Consider the following 17,364-nt stretch of genomic DNA (forward strand, 5'->3'; position numbering starts at 1 on the left):
CATTTTGTCATTATATTTAAATACATAATAAGTGGATCAATGTTCAAGTCCTACTGGTGAATTATCTCTGGGATTTACAAGGTGGAGGAGGTGGGGAAGGGGAAAGAAAAAAAAATCACCCTATGTTGCCTCACTGAATTCACATAGATTTCTGAGCAGGAAGGAACTCCCCCAGTCCCCGAAGCTCGGCAGAGGAAGCCGAGAGGGATGGCTACAGACTCCTGAATCTCACTTATGATCAAGTGGCTGCAGGAGGGGCAGCCATGTTTAAGAAGATCCACTCCATCTTTCACCCTAAAGCCCAGAGACAGACTCTGGTCAACAACAGCCCTTGCTACGACAGGACGAGGTCAGCCGTGCGGCTGATTCGCAGCAGCTCCATGTACGTGGTCGGGGGCGGTGGGGAGAAATTCAGCGAATCCCTGAAAAAGTACAAGAGCACTCCCGGCCTCGACAGCAGCCCCTACTACCGCCAGAAAGAGGAGGACCGGGCCTGGATGTACACCCGCACTCAAGACTGCCTGCAGTACCTGCAGGACCTGCTGGCCTTGCGCAAAAAATACCTCAACAGCTTCAAGGATCTGAAGTCCCACCCTTCACCTGAGATCTCTTCTGCTTCCTCCAAGTCTGGTACCGGAGGCATGAAGATCCTGGCCCAACCTCCCCCTAAGGAGGGTAAGGTAAGTGCAAATGGGGAGTATTAATTCACTCAACTCCACCTATGCAGCACTAAGAAATTCCTATCTCTTACCGTCCAGGAGAAACATTACCCGGGGCCTCCCACACCGGCTGGAGTCCTATCCTCTGGGGAAGGGAGAGGGATCGGGGAAGGGCTGCAGGATGGTTCCCATCCAATCTCCTGTAGGAGATTATTTCACCCTCTTTCCCCACCCCACCCCATATGGCTATAGGCACATGATACTTCCACACCCTACTGTTTTAGCGCTAACTCATATGCATACGCGTCTCCATCTTCCACCTAGCTGTAAATAATTTCAGCAACTGTCTTCCCCTGCTAGGTTGTAAGCTCCTCAAGGTAGGGGTTGGGTCTAGGCAGCAGATGCTCAATCTATGGTTTTGATTGACTCGTTGGGAAGGGGCTTCAGAAGGAACAAAGTCTGGAGGCTGGTGATCTGCACGGTAGCTAGGGGTGGCGAGGGAGTTCGGCTGAAACTACTGCCGTTCTTCCCAGAAGCTCCCAGAGATATCACCCCCTGCACCATCAGCTTCTGCTTTTCCTTGCCAATTGATCACCTGGTATTGACTGGAAAGAGCAACAAGAACCCCTGCAGGAGCTAATAATTCACAGACTTTATGACCACGAGTGTCTTCAAATAACTGCTAATAATTAAAACAACAGTGGCATTTGTTAAGCCCCTACTATAAGTTGAACTCTTTATTACGCACTGAGATAGATTCAAGATAATTAGATTTGGCACAGACCCGGTCTCACATAAGGTTCACAATCTAAAGAGGAGGGAGAACAGGTACTCAATCCCCATTTTACAGATGAGGGAACTGAGGCACAGGGAAGTTATGTATCTTGCCTGAAGTCACAGAGTAGGTTAAGTGGCAGAGTGGGATTAAAACCCAGGTCCTCTGATTCCCAGGCTCGTATAGTTTCTGAGGCCACACTGCTTCCCGACAAATAGTAGTACAATAGTGAATGAATGGCATTACTATTATTACAATAATGAAAATAAATACCTGTTCTTCCTCCCCCTTAGACTTTGAGCCCCATGGGGGATAGGATACAGTCTGCTAAGTGCTGAAGTAGATGTGGTACAATTAGATCAAAGTGCCTGGCTGATAATAAGCGCTTAACAAATACCAAAATGACAATTAAGAGCTTACTATGTTCAGAGCCCTGTACTAAGTCCTGGGAAAAAGGACATGGATTAAAGAAAGATAAGGTCCCCAACCTTCAAGGGGCTCACAATCTAAATATAAAAGGGGGGGGGGGGGCGGCTGGCATCAGATGTAAGCCCGTCAATGGGCAGGGATTGTCTCTATCTGTTGCCGAATTGTACATTCCAAGCGCTTAGTACAGTGCTATGCACATAGTAAGCGCTCAATACATACTGTTGAACGAATCAGATACACAGCAAGGGCGAACGAGCCAGCAAAAAGCAACCGGGAAACACCACAAAGGACATGAAAAGCGGCAGCTAGAAAACAATCAGGGACAAGAGCCTTTCAAAGCACCCTCTCAAACTCCACTCTCTTAATCTTCCCAGCAGAATCGGGGACCCTGGTTAGGAGGGGGTGGCTTTATAAAGACGCTTCAGAATAAAACACTTAGGAAAGTGGCGTGGGGTCTTTACGGTCCCTTGGGCCAGAAGGAGGAGGAGACCCCTTCCCGCTTGGGTTGGTGCCGAGCCACTAGGTGGCAGCGATGCACCTGCATATTCTCAGAGTCGTGGGAAGCAGAAAGATGGGTTTCGTCCGGCCAAATTCGTCCGGCCAAGTTGCTTCCCATCTTCCGCCAGATCAGGTTAAAGCCTTCACTGGGCAGCAGAAAGAATTCCAGCTCCTGAAGGCAAGGCCTGTGCCAGGGCCCCAAAAGAAATGCTGAGGAAGAGTACCAGCAACATAAGCGCTAGAGACGGCTGACGGGTTACGATGCCGTAGGCTTTCGGTGCTGGGAATTTATCGGAGAAGGCTTCTTGGAGGAGATGGGATTTTGGGAAACCTTTGAATATGGGGATTTCTGGAGCCTCTCAGAAATCCTGGCTCCTGGGTCATTCTCCCTGCTCCCTCAGGGACCCAAACTTGGAGGAACAGCGCGGTCTAGAAGAAAGGGCCCAGGCCTGGGAGTCAACTGGTCCGCGTTCCAGTCCGGCTTCTGCCACTTGCCCGCTGGGTGACGGTGGGCGGGTCACTTCAACAGTTTCCTCATCTGCAAAATGGGAATCAAATACCGATTCTCCCTTCTGCTTAGACTATGATCCACGTGGGACAGGACACGTCGGATTTGATTATCTTGTATCTATCCCCTAGCTTGGCACGTACTAAGCGCTTAATAAATACCACAGTTATTATTACTGTTGCCATAGTCTGAGGCCCTCTGCGATCCACAGTGGTGAGGGAGGAGGCGGCAGGGGCTGGGGGTAACTGTGGCAAGATGGCAGCTGTGGCTAGATGATGATGGTTTGCAAGAAGCAGCTGTACTCTGCACATGGGAAGAGCTCAACAAGTAAAACTGATTGATTGGGATGGAAGGGACTGACTGCTGTAGTAGCAAAAGGCAGTGACAGCAGTAAGGAAAGAAGAGGAGGAGGGTGAAAAGGAGGAGGAGGAGACACTGATGGAGGTAGAGAAGGAGAAAGTATATGAGAAGGGGAAGAAAAAGGCAGCAGTGGTGGTGGCAGGGGACACCCCAGATTCTGGCACCACCTGATTCCCCCCCAGTCCCAGCACTCTGTCAACTGGTAACTCCTGCTCCTTTGATTTGCTGGAGGCCAGGGAACTGGGGCAGCATTTTCTTTATACTGGTAGAGGCAGTTTTTACTAGTAACTGCATTTAATGAATGCCTAACTGGGCGCCAATGCCCTGTTTTGGGAAGTACAGAACAACCAAGTGGCTCATTCCCTGCTCAAGTGGAGCTCACACTCTAATGGGGAGTCAGACATTAAATATTTACAGAGTAATAAAAATAAACAATTGAACATACAAATGCAGAAAGGCTGAGGAAGAGTACCAGTAACATAAGTGCTAGAGACGGCTGACGGGTTATGATGCTGTAGGCTTACGGTGCTGAGAATTAATCGGAGAAGGCTTCTTGGAGGAGATGGGATTTTGGGAGAGCTTTGAATATGGGGATTTCTGGAGCCTCTCAGATTTGGAGAGGGAGGGAAGCAGGGAGGTGGGAGCCTAGAAATCGGAACCTCAACTCGAGGCTGAATCAGTCAGTCAATCAATTGCATTTACTGAGTGCGCCTTGAGGGCATTGGATCCGGAGATAAAACGCCCTGCTAGGAAATAGACCGATGCTCTGGATTAACTCCAGAGTGATGGACGGAAGACACCAAGATGACGTCTTCACTGTTGGATAAGTGAGTTGACTTGGGGGTGGGGGGAGAGCATGGCACCGTGCCTATGAAGGGGGGAGGGGGGCAGTGTCCGGAAGGGGCCCTTATCGAGGCTCAGGAAAAGGAACGGCTCATGGACCATGTCTGCAGGTGAACCCAAACGGGCCCGGACGGCCGAGAGAGGGAAAGGATACAAATAGGCCTCTCGAGGTCAGAAATCTGGGCAAAGACTAACGTGAGGTACGATTTGGAAAAACGCAAACGTCTCCACCTGGGACATCGTAATCTGAAACACAGACCTTCTGGAGATGGAGAGCTGGAAACCAGCACTGTTGAAAGACACCGCGTGAACAGCCAATTGGAAAGGAGTCTGCAATGCGATACGGCGGCTGAAAAAGCTAATTCTATTTAGATCTGCACACACAGCAGCATGACATCATAGACTCGTGTTCCTTTTCTCTGCACGATACCGGCAAGGCTGCAGACGGGGAGCTGGGCTCGGCTTGGGGCACCCCGGAAGAGGTGACCGGGGGATGCGACTCTAAGGTAGAAATGCCGAACGGAAAAAAGTGAGATAGGGTGAAGGGAGACGCTTCAATTAATACGTAAATATGTTGCTGAAGGATGGCGATTTGCAATTCCTGGGCACAGTCACCAAGGAGGAAAAAGAAGAATTTAGCTCGGGACGAAGACATATATGAGGAAGGAGGAACAGGAGCATGGAAAAGTGGCCTAGTGGAAAATACCTGGGCTTGGGGGTCAGAGGACCTGGGTTCTACTTTCGGCTCCACCACTTGTCTGCTGTGTGACCTCGGGCAAGTCATTCATTTCTCTGTGCCTCAGTTACTTTCTCTGTAAAATGTGGATTAAGAGTGTGATCCTCATGTGGGATATGGACCTGATTGACTTGTATCCACCCCAGTGATTAGTATAGTGCCTGGCACATAGGAAGTGCTTAACAAATACCATAAAAAAATTAGAAGAGGAAGAAGACTGCAGGGGAGGGGCGGATGAGCTATTGGAAGTTACAGAGTTCCCTTTTGTCACTTATTGCTGGGTCACATATGTCAGAGCCCATCTGTGCCTGGCCAAAGAGGACCCTGACTTGATCCTTTGGCTTGTCTGATTCTGAGACCAGGCAAGCCTGGTTGGAGACCTGGACACGGGTGGGGAGGAGACAAAGAGAAGGAAGCTCGGGGTGACCACAGTTATGGCTATTCTCTGCAAGGGGCCCTTGCTCCCAGTTAGAATCCATATCTGACAGACTCTTAGGCACTGCCACAGCCAGGAGCAGAATTTTGGCTCCAGCCTGGAGCTACACAAGCTGAAATCCATCTGAGAATTCAAATAGCACCTCAGACCTCTCCCCTCTGCTTGCTGGTCTTGGGAGGAAGAAACAGGATGGCACGATGAGCACGGGCCAGGGATTCAGAAATCCTGCATTCTAATCCCAGTTTCATTAGTTATCTGCTATGAGATCTTGGGCAGTCACTTAGCTTTTGTGTGTTTCCTCATCTGTAAAATAGGAGCTAAACTCCTTTTATCCCTCCCTATTAGACTGTGAGCCCATGTGAGACCGAGACTTCTATCTGACCTGATTATCTTATATCTACCAGAGCACTCTCCTCTCAGAATCACAGCTGGAGACTTTCCAGTTCTCTCCCAGTCTCGGCTATGAGAGGGAGAGTCAAGTAGAGGCATTTCCATTCCTAGCTTGGGCAGTGGCTAGCGAGTGGAAGGCAATCTACTCTAAGTCAAAACTCACCTGTGCTGGGCAGCAGCAACATCGAAAAGAGTCAATGGTGGAGAATCAAGTTAAATGTGTAGAAGGCGGCCATGGAAACCACTTCCGTATTTTTAACAAGAAAACTCTATGGATACATTACCAGAACGACTGCAGATGAAGAGTGGCGTTCTGGGAGAGATGTGACCATGGAGCCACTATGGGTCGGAGACGACTTAACAGCATAAGACAAGCAATACTATAGCACTAAGTAGAGTGCTTGGTGTATAGTAAATGTTAACAAATTCCACACTTCTGCTGGTTATTATGGCACATGATTTGCAACCACCCAGAGTCCAAAGGGACATTCGGGGTCTGTTGTCCAAGTGGGGGCAAGAGGCCACCGTCCAGTCTTCTGAGAACTCCTGATGAGACAGGGAGTTCCACCATTTGACTAAGACAATATCATGCCTGTGTCCAAAACAGGAAAAAGGGCGCTTCCTGAACGTCACAGACCTTAAATTTAATTTCTATTTCCACAGAAAACATGACGGGGGGAAAAGTCACTCCAAAGCCATTGAACAAGCTCCTGCAAGAGAGAAGACACTGGGTAACAACCAGCAAGACTATACGCAGAAAGAGGGTGCTGTCAAAATTAAATCTACTCTTCACGCTAGAGCAACTGGCTTGAAAGGCCAAGGGAAAAACTATGGGTGCAAACTCTCGATCTGGATGCTAGCAAAGTTTTGTCACTCTGCTAAGGTCATTTGGGCACTAAGTCAGTTTTCTACATAAAATTTGCAGGGGCGCTTGGCAGCCTGTTACACCTCTGCCCGCTGATTCACTAGGGGCACCTTGTGCCCCCTTGGGAGCCAGTCCTCTAGACTGTAAGCTCTTTGTGGGCAGGGAATGTGACTGCCAACTCTGTTCTACTCTCCCTAGCACTTGATACAGTGTTGGGCAGCCAGTTAAGTGCTCAATAAAAACCACCGACTGACCGACTGAGGGGCAGAAAAGAGACACTCTGCACTTGACGCTCGTCAAGCAACCAGTTTTGTAATCAATTCCTCTGTGCAGGTTCTTGGCTCTGATGCCTTTGCAACTGGACCGAGGTTCATCCGATGTTGGGAAGCGAAAACTCATTAAGACTGTACAGCAAGAGAGGAATGAGGAGGGTTTAAGAAGGGTTCAGAGGAAAGTCACAAAGATCGGAAAAACAAGACCTGGAATGAAAGGTAGAAGGATGACCTGGAGTGGTTTAGCCTGGTGAATAAGAGGCTTAGGGATGGGATTTGATAAGGATCTTCAAATAGAAAAGCAGTGTTCCCAAGTGGATAGAGCACAGGCCTGAGAGTCAAAAGGACTTGAGTTCTAAATCCCAGCTCCCCTACTTGTCTGCTCTATGACCTTGGGCTAGTCACTTCACTTCTCTGGGCTTCAGCTACCTGATCTCTAAAATGGAGATTAAGACTGTGAGCCCCACTGGGACAGGGACTGTGTCCAACCTGATTAGCTTGTATCCAGCACATAGTATGATGTATGGCACAGAGTAAGCACTTCGCAAATACCATAAAAAATAGGATATTTAGAGGGTTTTGGCATTGAAGGTGATGGCCAGTTTTTGTCAACCATTAATGATGGAGCAAGTGTAGCTGAAGCGTGAATGAGATTAAGGTTAGATTTAAAGAGGAATTTCCTGACAGTGACTTAGTGGTGGAAGGGGACCAAGTTGTGGCATTTGTTAAGCACTTACAATTTAATCAGGTTATACACAGTCCCTGCCTGACACGGAGTTCACAGTCTAAGTGAGAACAGATATAGAATCTCCAATTTACCGATGAGGAAACTGAGGCACAGAGAAGTGAAGTGACTCACCCAAGGTCACACAGCAGGCAAGTGGCATAACTGGGATTTGAACTCTGATTCCCAGGACTGTTTTTTTTCAACTATGCCACACTACTTAGTGGATTACATAACCTCTCTACCCCTTTGTTCTAGATTCTCTAGGTTAGAGTCTGAAATTAATCCAATAATAGTGAAGCGGTAATCTTTTTAACAAAAGTGACTTGACAGGCCATTTAAATGCTAACTTGGTAAGAGGTGATATGTTACACTACCTCCATAGATGACAATAAAATGTCAACCAGCCCTTTTAATTAATTTAATCTAAGGAAATACTTCACAAATAAAAACAAAACACATTACCTGCCTTATATGTTACATAATTGTGCATTTTTCGTAAAGTGGATTATAAAGTCCAGAAAAATGAAGGGAATTGTTTCAGTTCTGTCAACAAACCAGCGATGGAAATGGGATTAGAACATGAATTCAACCTTGTATTCTATATTTCAGGCTGCACTTTGGCTCTGTTGAACATAATAAGCACTTAAAGACAACCATTATTATTACAATAATAGTAATAATAAATATTGCTAAAATTATAATCCTGAAAAATGTGTCTTTCCCCTAGGAAAATAAATGAATCGAGGTGGATTTTGTCCCGAACTAATAGATTTTCTTTTTGGGGGGGGGGGCAGTTCTTCAGTTGCAACCCAGTGTCTCAGTTGTTCCCAACTACATCTCTTTCCCATATTTGGTGTCCTCTCTTTTCGGATGTGTGGGTGTCACAGAAATCAACCAAGAAAGTCTCACTGCTCAATGCTGATGTAATGGAAGCCATTGCTTACTTTGATTCCACTATTGCCGAGTTGGAGGGAGACAAGCACTCCAAGGCTTCTGGGAGAGACCCACCAAATGCCGATGTGGATTTTGATGGTAAGTACACAGATCCCACTGAAAACAGAGTTCTAAGGGAGCCAGTGATGGCACCCCAAAAGAGGCACTGAACTTTGGGTAGAATATCTATACTCTGGGGTAACCACCATCCCCACAACTGTCCTCATGAATGTCCCATCCAACAATCTACCTGAAACAATTTCAGCACTGGATTTTCCCTTCTCTGTCCAGTGCATCCATGAGTTTAACAATCCATTACCTGATCTCAGAGAGACACAATGGGACTGAAATAACGGACTGCTAATTAAGAAGCTTTGGAAATTCAAATTGGTACCTTAGTCATAATACAATAATTGATGGCTAAATGGTTCCAATAGAGCCTTCTGCATTCTTGGTGCTCAACAAAGATTACTGCTATTCATCCTAATGCTTAACCCATGTCTACACCCTAATGCTCACCACTCGGTTTAAAATTTGGATTTCTAGAAATTCTACTTATGAAACAGTGTTTTCTTTAGTGGCACCAAGCGATTAAATAGAAGCAGTGTAGTCTAGTGGAAAGAGCTCAGCTCTAGAAGCCAGGGGACCTGGGTTCCAGTTCCATCTCTGACAGGTGCCTGCTGTGTGACCTTGGGTAGATCACTTAACTTCTCTGTGTCTCAGTTTCCTCATCTGTAAAATGGGATTAAAAATCTGTTCCCCCTCACTCTTTAGACTGATCACCCCTTAGACTGATCGCTCCATGGGGGACAGGGAGGACTGTGTCCAAAATGATTATCTTGTATCTACTCCAGTGCTCAGCATAGTTCCTGGCACATAGTAAGCGCTTAACAAATGCCACATTAAATAGCAAACAGAGAGTCCCAGAGTCCCATAGTTGCACTGAAAAGATTTGTTTTTCCTTCCAGAACTCTGGGAAACCTTCCCAAACATATTTCCTCTTGGTCTCCTTTACTCAGCCTTTCCTTTTCCATTAGTAATAGCAATGGCATTTATTGAGCATCTACTAGGTGCGATTCCCTATAATAATGATGATGATGATGATGATGACTAGCAGTTGTTACGTGATTCCTAGATGCCAAGTACGGCGCTAAGTGCTATGGTAGATATAATTGAATCAGATCAGTCCCTGTCCCACGTGAGACTCACAGTCTTACTGGGGAGGGAGAAGCAGCGTGGCTCAGTGGATAGAGCATGGGCTTTGGAGTCAGGGCTCATGAGTTCGAATCCCAGCTCTGCCACTTGTTGGCTGTGTGACTGTGGGCAAGTCACAACTTCTCTGTGCCTCAGTTCCCTCATCTGTAAAATGGGGATTAAGACTGTGAGCCCCACGTGGGACAACCTGATCCCCCATGTCTACCCCAGCGCTTAGAACAGTGCTCGGCACATAGTAAGCGCTTAACAAATACCAACATTATTAATAGGCATTTAATCCCCATTTTATAGATGAGGAAACTGAAGCTTAGAGAAGGTAAGCCCTTGGAAAACAACAGAGACAAAACATGGGAAACAGGTACAAGAGTGTATCTTTTAAAGTTCAAGAATATCTTTGAGTTCTCTCTGGTTGTCAATCTTCCTGGGACCGGTTTCCTGCTTTCCAGTCCCACCTGCCGGGCATCTCTTTGACATCCAATAATTGCCTGTTGATCAGACTGACCCAAGCAAGGAGGATTGATGTTTACTGGCAACCACCTCCTCACTCTCTGCTTTCCCTCCCACAGTGGCCACCAGCTCCGGGGAGCACAACCTGCACTCCAACTGGATCCTGCGAGCCCCTCGCAGGTACTCAGAACACATCTCCTCGCTCACCGTGAGGGTGGTTGAGAGCCAACCCCGGAGGAACACGGAGAGGAGAACCTTCAGTACCCAGAGGAGACTCGAGAGGCACCCGATTTACCTGCCGAAAGCCGTGGAGGGGGCATTCAGTACATTAAAATTTAAGCCCAAGGCCTGCAAAAAAGAGTAAGTTCTTGGTAAGGCCTTGAGGCCTTCTCAGATTGAAAGCCCTCAGAGTGGCCACCGTGTCTACACCTCATCTAAGGATTTCCTTCCCTGTGCTTAGTGTGATCCAGGCCTGGGGTGAGAAGGGTTCTGAACCCAGCTCCGTCACAAATCTTCTGGGTGACCTTTGGCAAGTCACTTGACTTCTCTGGCCCTCAGTCATCTCATCTGTGAGACAGGGATTGAGACTGTGAGGTATTAATAAATACCATGACAAGTACTAGAATCACAGCTAAGACCCTGACGTAAAACAGCAACTGGCGGCCGCCACACACTCTCTCCCTCAGGATAGCTCACCCTGAGGAGATTCTGTAAACATACTGGGTTGAGAATGAAACTGGGGGTTTTCCAAGGGAGTTTCTAACACCACCACTCTGTCATGGTGAAGTCGTGTGCCAGGCAAGCAATATCTCAATTATGTTGGTCAGAAACTGATACCAAAGAGATCCTGCTGATGATGGTATCAGACAACAGCCTCAGAGAAGCCTAATCGCTCCCCACATTTCTCATTCCAGCCTGGTGGCTTCTAAACAGATTCTCTTCAGCTTCAAGTATGAAGATACTACGGAGTGGGACACCACCGAGCCCCTTGTTCCAGGGCTCGTGGAGGCTGCGGTGGAAGGCAGAGACGAGGGAGAGGTCATCTGGGAATCCGCTCCTGACTGTCTACCTCTAGAAAGTCTTTGGGAGCAGACTGTGAGCTGAGTCCCTTTTCTGCTTTCTCCATGAGCCGTACCTCTGGAGGATCTGTAGGTGATTTAATCAGGTGTTCTGCCTGGACTGCAGCTAATTGAAATGTTTCTTTAAAACCACATAAAAATCTGCTTGAAGTGGAGTTTCTCAGGATGGCTGGCCTTCAGCTAACCCTATGTACGCAGTTGCCAAAGAGACCCATTAAGACCTTAATGTGAATGTTCAAGAAACTCAGTGAAAAAGGCTTGGAGACAGGATTGAAGTTCTTTGTGTTCTGGAGGCTACTTGTGTAGGGCTAGGGTGGTGGGCTACAGTGGTAGCCATTATGAAATTTCCTGGTTGACAAGGTAAAGGGACCAAAGGATTCCTGTGGGTGCAACTCAACCTGAGAAGACCCACTGGAGACCTTCCACACATGTCTACAATCCTCATTCCCTTCTGCTCAGTTCAAGTGAGGTTTCATTTCTTCTATTTCTTCTCGCTGGCCAGCTTGATTTGGAAAAATGCTACAGAGGCTGAAGAGTGATTACTGAGATCGAATCCATCAATCAATTGTATTTATTAAGCACTTACTGCGTGCAGAGTACTGCACTAAGTGCTTGGGAGGGTACAATATATCGGAGTTGCTAGATGTGTTCCCTGCCCACAAGGAGCTTATTATGTTATTAGTTCCGAATGTAAAATCAGACAGGCATCTGTGGCTGTACTCTAAGTAATGAGAAATGAATCAAAATATTCCTAAAATGATCTATTCATCTAAATACAATCCCGCTAATAACTCCCATAACGCATAGTCTATGCGAGTTTCTAGCATGTCATTCGTGGCCTGCATTTTAGGGCATTCAACTGTTAGAAATTAGGCTTGTGAATGATTTCCCTATAAAGAGGTGGTTTATGGACTCAAATGGAAATAGGAGAGGTTGTAAAAGTTGTGCATATATAGATTTATGAACTTCAAACTCTGCACATTCAGGGAGTACACATTCAAACATCATGCAGGCAAATTGGCTACAAGGCTAAAAGAGACTTTGAAGATTTGTTTCTTCAAATAACAAAAGATTCAAGGCATTTGAATTCACCCTCAGCCTTTTTAGCTTCCAGTTCAGGGAATAACCAACAGGATTCTGTCAGGCCCTTGTTTAGGAGGCAGATTCCAGTAAGCTCCTTGTGGGCAGGGATGGTGTCTACCTGCTCTAGGGCATTGTTCTCTCCCAAGTGCTTAGTACAGTGCTCTGCACAAAGTAAGCGCTCAATAAATACCACTGATTGATTGTTCATGGAAAGATACTTGATAGTATCGCACCCATTCCCACATCAGAGCCCTTGAGGAGGGTTACAGAGAGTCGCTCTTTGGGAAGAGACAGCCTGGGGCTCTGAAGAAAGGGACTGAGGAGATGCCCACGCTGACCGATTTGGGACACTAGTTATAACCCTCAGGGTATTCAACACCACAATGTTCTGGAGGTCAAAGGCATCCCTGTTGGTACCGCCCCTTTCGACTTCCAAATGCTGATTTCTGAAAAATGATTTTGGTCCCCAGCAGCATGGCATAGTGGATAGAGCCCGGGCCCGGGAGTCGGAAGTTCATGGGTTCTAATCCTGACTCTGCCACTAGTCCGTTGCATGACCTTGGGCAAGTCACTTTACTTCTCTGTGCCTCAGTAACCTCACCTGTAAAATGGGAATTGAGACGGTGAGCCTCATGTGGGACAGGGACTGTGTCCAACCCAATTTGCTTGTATCCACCCCAGCACTTAGTACAGTGCTTGGCACATAGTAAGCGCTTAACAAATACCATCATTATAATCTCGTTGTCATCTGAGTCCTACAGGGCTCCTCCTTCTTAAGGTATCCTCACTATCCTCAATTTATGAGCTGATTGTTCTGCCTTATTAACTCCAAACGGAGAATAATTATTTACTGTTGAATAAGAACTCGCCAACCAAAGAGGGTTAGAAAGTGCACTGAGCAGTTTCCCTCCCGTTTCTTGCGTCCTTGTCCACCAGACATGGCTGAGCGGCTAGAAAGCAGCCAATGGGGGAAAGCAAGCAAGGCAAGGCAACAAATAGCATCACTGGCACCCGACTGAGCATTACAGGTTAAGGTCATGCTGACAGCTAATGTAGGTTCCTTATGGCTCTTAAGAGGCCTATGTGATAATGTTTTTAGACCTGCGAAATATTTTTACAAGAATTTTTCCTTTATGAGAATTTTAATGAATGTTTTCAGGCCCTTGTGAGATAAATGGCAATACTCCTAGATTGTAAAAAAAAAAATTATATACAATGGTCTCATTAATGACTAGCAAGTATTTTTCATCATTCGAAATCGTCTCATAATCCTTTCAGTGCCAATTTACTGTAGGGTTTTTTTTTTTTTTAACACTGCTTATGCTAAATCAAGCAACCAGACATTTTACTGCACTCGGAGCTAAGTTTTCAGGGATCGGGAACACATTAATGTTACGGGAGAGCTTCTACTTGAATCACTGAGGACCACATTCACATTCTTGTTTCTGCCTCTTGGAATCGTTTGGAACTCTGGGGTCATTTGGAACTCCATGTTTGAGAGAGTCCACTGGTCTAGGGGCAGCAAGAATAAGTTCCTTTTGCTATGTTGGTCTGATTGAGCCAAACTTCACAATCAAGATATTCCAGCAAATCATCTGAACAGCTCAGGTCTCCAAAACCTACTTTGGCTTTCGTTATCTGGACAGTTCTGACAAAGTTTCTCTTTTTTGCCTGAACTGTTCAAATACAAATACCTTTAAGCCTAAATGTCAAGATTAATTTGTCAGTAGGTAGACAGCACATAAAGATCCACAGCACGCATACTAGACGCTTTGGTGTGGCTTCTAACGAACCCTTGACCAGCTGTATTGCTGTCTGAAATTTCGGCAGTTTAGTCCGGCAGTTCTGCACTCACCTACCTCCGAGGAACCTCTTTAGATTTTCAAAATGTTTCAGAATCCATTAGGAAAGCAACCCCCGAAGCTCAGGGTTAGGCTTCTGAGCTCATTTTACAGCTGAGGAAGCTGAGGTTTAAAGCCGCTACGCAAAACCCGGGTCCTTCCTCTTTGTGCCGGTAAGCTAGACAGTGGAATTCATCTTGGGGAACCACCGTCTCCCCAGGAATCGGCTTAGGTGAGGTTTGCAGGCTTCAGAGGGTGGGGTGGGTGCCCCTTGCCCTGGGACATACAGGAGCTGGCCCTTAGAGACCATTTTCCCATTGCATTTGCCGAGGGTTCGAGAAATGCAGTGAAGACAGGGCACCGGCCACACGGTGGCACTTGATTCCCAGGAATTCTCAACTCGTCCCTGTACTGATACCCAAAGAACAAGAAGCAAAAACTGAAGTGGAAATGTCTGTGTTTCTTTCTTACATACCACCCCAAAGTACCATTTCTGCTGATCTGTTAGGTCTGAACTAAGGCTACTCAATTGAGGCAGGTTCCGTTCAGGTTTCATCTTCCTAACTCCAGCCTCTCCCCTCCCCAATCCATACATCACTCTGCTGCCGGGACAATTATGGCACGAGGCTGCGCACACTCACAGAATCCTCAAAAGCCATAAACCTCACTAATCACAAGGCGAGGTGCAAGAGGGCCACTTCCTCTCCTAGCCAGGGTAAAACCACAGAGGAGAAAGGCATCAACAGTTCCTCAGCTCATCAGCTCCCCAGGTCTCCCTTACTCCAGGGAGGAAGAGTCCAGTCACTTCTATTTAAATTCAGAGCAGGACATTTTCCAAAAGCCAAAGGTGGGTTAAGTAAAGGTTGCAGAGCCAAAGAATGCATACTGAAGAAGATAATGTTTACTCCCTTTGCTGTGGATAATGTAATCAAATTAAATTCCCCCAGAATCCATCTGGTCAATAAAAATCCAAAGGTGTTGTTACACATTCCCCCTGGATGTTTTTGTAGTGGGGATGTATCACAGAACGTCCATGCTGTACGAACAATTGACCATATGGTTCTTAATATTAGATTCAAAAATGAGCTGGGTTTTTATCCCGTAAATTTATTAGAAGATAAGAAAGCTTAAGTTCTACAGCATTACTGTGACTTGCCATCTGCTACATGGAAGAGAAAATGGAGATTTTTACCATCCACTTATTGTGAAGAGTGTGTGTGAGAGAGAAAGAAAGTAAACACTTGGCAGTAAAAAAGAAGTGTCAGTTGAATGACTATAAAGGCTTTGGAAGAATAATTATGGAAATCAACTATCCCAATTTCTTTTTCTCTCCTGACCACATAAAATCAGCAGAGTTCTCTATGTTATGGGATAAGCAAACCCTCACTTTTTGCCAGTATATCCTGCATTCCACTGAAATGAGACTGGAACAACCACCCTCCCCTCCTGCTCCCTTGGGGTCATCCAGTCTGTAGTGTTGAGGGACTTGAAGATGAGAACTGGGTGGAGGAAAGAGCACAGGCCTGGGAGGCAGAGGGCCAGGGTTCTAATCCCGACTCCACTGCTTGCTTGCATGCTGTCTAACCTTAGGCAAGTAACTTAATTTCTCTGGGCTTCAGTTGCCTCAACTGTAAAATGGGGTTGAAAGGCCTGTTTTCCCTCTCCTCTTGATAGTGACTGTGTCTGACCTGACTATTCTGTATCTACCCAGCACTTAAAAGAGTGCTTGTAGATGGAAAAGGACTCATCTATATCTGGGAGGGCACACATCCTTATTTCTCTCCATCTACCACCGCCCGCCTCTTTCTCCTCAGCACTTCCTCTACTCTGGGAAACCCTGGGGAAGAGGCTAAAAGTCCAGAAGAGAGACAGCACTTGGCCTGTCTGGAAAAGCAGCACTGAGGAGGCAGGGGTTGCATTTTGAAGCCACACCCCAGAAACCCATCCCAGAGCTCCCCATCTTTCTTCAGAAAAGAATCACACAGGTTGTGCACTTCTAACCTAAATCCCCCATGCTGCCGCTGAAACCTGGCTCATTTAACTCTGTATTTCCTAGAGATGGATTGCTTCAGGACATGTCCCTTGGCCTGGACTTTTCCCTTTGAATTTGGGAACCACCACTCCCAGCCCCTCTCCCCACCTGTACAGAACTACCTCTCCTTCTTCCCCAAGAAGGAAAAACTCGGGTTCACCAATTCATCTCTCAGCTTGCTCTTCTTCAGACTACCTTTCCTTCTCTATATACAAACACTCACACTCCGCTGCCAAGCAATCGCCCGCAGAATCACAAAGAGTACAATACAATAGAGTTGGATCAACCTAGGTCAACTCTTCTTAATTTTCCAGTATTTGTACTCCTCTGTTAGTGATAACACTGATTTCCCCAAGACCCGTTAGAAATCTGTTTCATATTGTGCTTATGCCAATTATATGAGTGACCCTATTAAAAAGGTGGTAATGATTACACCTGAGGCTATCAAAACCAGTACAAAGCATTTTCATATGTTCATTTTGGTATATCATTCTAATGAATGTGGGATGTGAAAGTTAAAATTCAACATTTCTTGAGCACTGTACTAAGTGCTCGCGAGAGTACAATAAAACAGAGTTGGCTGACACATTTTCTGCCCACAGTGAGCAAGGACCTAGAACCACACCCTACACCAAGAGGGTGCTGGATAAATGCTACTACTTAAAGCTGTGTTTATTTAAAGACTTGGCTAGTTCAAAGAAATAAATATCTTGAGGCTCTGGCATCTATAATTCTCAAGGGGGTCCTCACTTCCAGACTAGTTACTCTCTGTGTGCCATTAATTCCACCCCAGATCAATTAAACACATTCCATTTTGCATCACCTCTCTGGGTGACCAGCTCTGGAAAGTTCATAATGGAGATGTCATGCTGAACATGCAGATTTGTTTCTAAGATCCCAGCAGCTCCCTCTGGTCCCCACTGGATAGGCCTTTGAGCATTCGGAGAGGAAGCGTTAGGAAGCAGTGTGACAAACTGCAAAGGAGTGGGAGTTGACTCAATCCAACCAAAGCTGACTTCAGAGAGCCCCGATAACTAACAGCACCGAGCCCAGAGATAGCAGCACCATGGTAAGTAAAACCTTCCGCTTTACTGCCTTGACTTCCCCCTTAGCCTGAGACTTCATATGCTGCCTCTTAGCTAAGAACTTTCTCTCATGGCAGGCAGACTGAATCTGAGATCTATTGGGTGCAGGTTGGGGAAGAGGTCTTTTGCCAAGTTTAAGATCAGCAAGGAG

The 17,364-nt window shown here is 46.4% G+C and overlaps 2 protein-coding genes across 2 annotated transcripts in view; both read left to right on the top strand.

Moving 5' to 3' along the window:
* Window positions 1-263: 263 nt before the first annotated feature.
* Window positions 264-11,447, top strand: C20H13orf42 (chromosome 20 C13orf42 homolog). Its single transcript, XM_029048452.2, has 4 exons — window positions 264-680; window positions 8,386-8,530; window positions 10,213-10,453; window positions 11,008-11,447. Exons 1-4 carry the CDS (start codon window positions 264-266, stop codon window positions 11,195-11,197), a joined length of 993 nt encoding a protein of 330 aa, XP_028904285.1. The 3' UTR covers window positions 11,198-11,447.
* A 1,746-nt stretch (window positions 11,448-13,193) lies between these two features.
* The window catches only part of LOC100082922 (guanylate cyclase soluble subunit beta-2-like), a 43,004-nt gene continuing 38,833 nt past the window's right edge, over window positions 13,194-17,364 (top strand). Inside the window, exons 1-2 of the mRNA XM_039915012.1 lie at window positions 13,194-13,243; window positions 15,107-15,197. Of these exons, the coding sequence (XP_039770946.1) occupies window positions 13,194-13,243; window positions 15,107-15,197 (141 nt within the window). The remainder of the gene's footprint in view (window positions 13,244-15,106; window positions 15,198-17,364) is intronic.

This window comes from Ornithorhynchus anatinus, chromosome 20 (assembly GCF_004115215.2).
Source record: "Ornithorhynchus anatinus isolate Pmale09 chromosome 20, mOrnAna1.pri.v4, whole genome shotgun sequence".
NCBI classification, from domain to species: Eukaryota; Metazoa; Chordata; class Mammalia; order Monotremata; family Ornithorhynchidae; genus Ornithorhynchus; species Ornithorhynchus anatinus.

Bases quoted from the DNA above. Each gene is read 5' to 3' on its own strand.
- C20H13orf42 (XM_029048452.2), top strand. From the start codon at position 264: ATGTTTAAGAAGATCCACTCCATCTTTCACCCTAAAGCCCAGAGACAG. The intron at 8,531-10,212 runs GTAAGTACACAG...TCCCTCCCACAG, and splicing joins TGCCGATGTGGATTTTGATG to TGGCCACCAGCTCCGGGGAG. The intron at 10,454-11,007 runs GTAAGTTCTTGG...TTCTCATTCCAG, and splicing joins CCCAAGGCCTGCAAAAAAGA to CCTGGTGGCTTCTAAACAGA.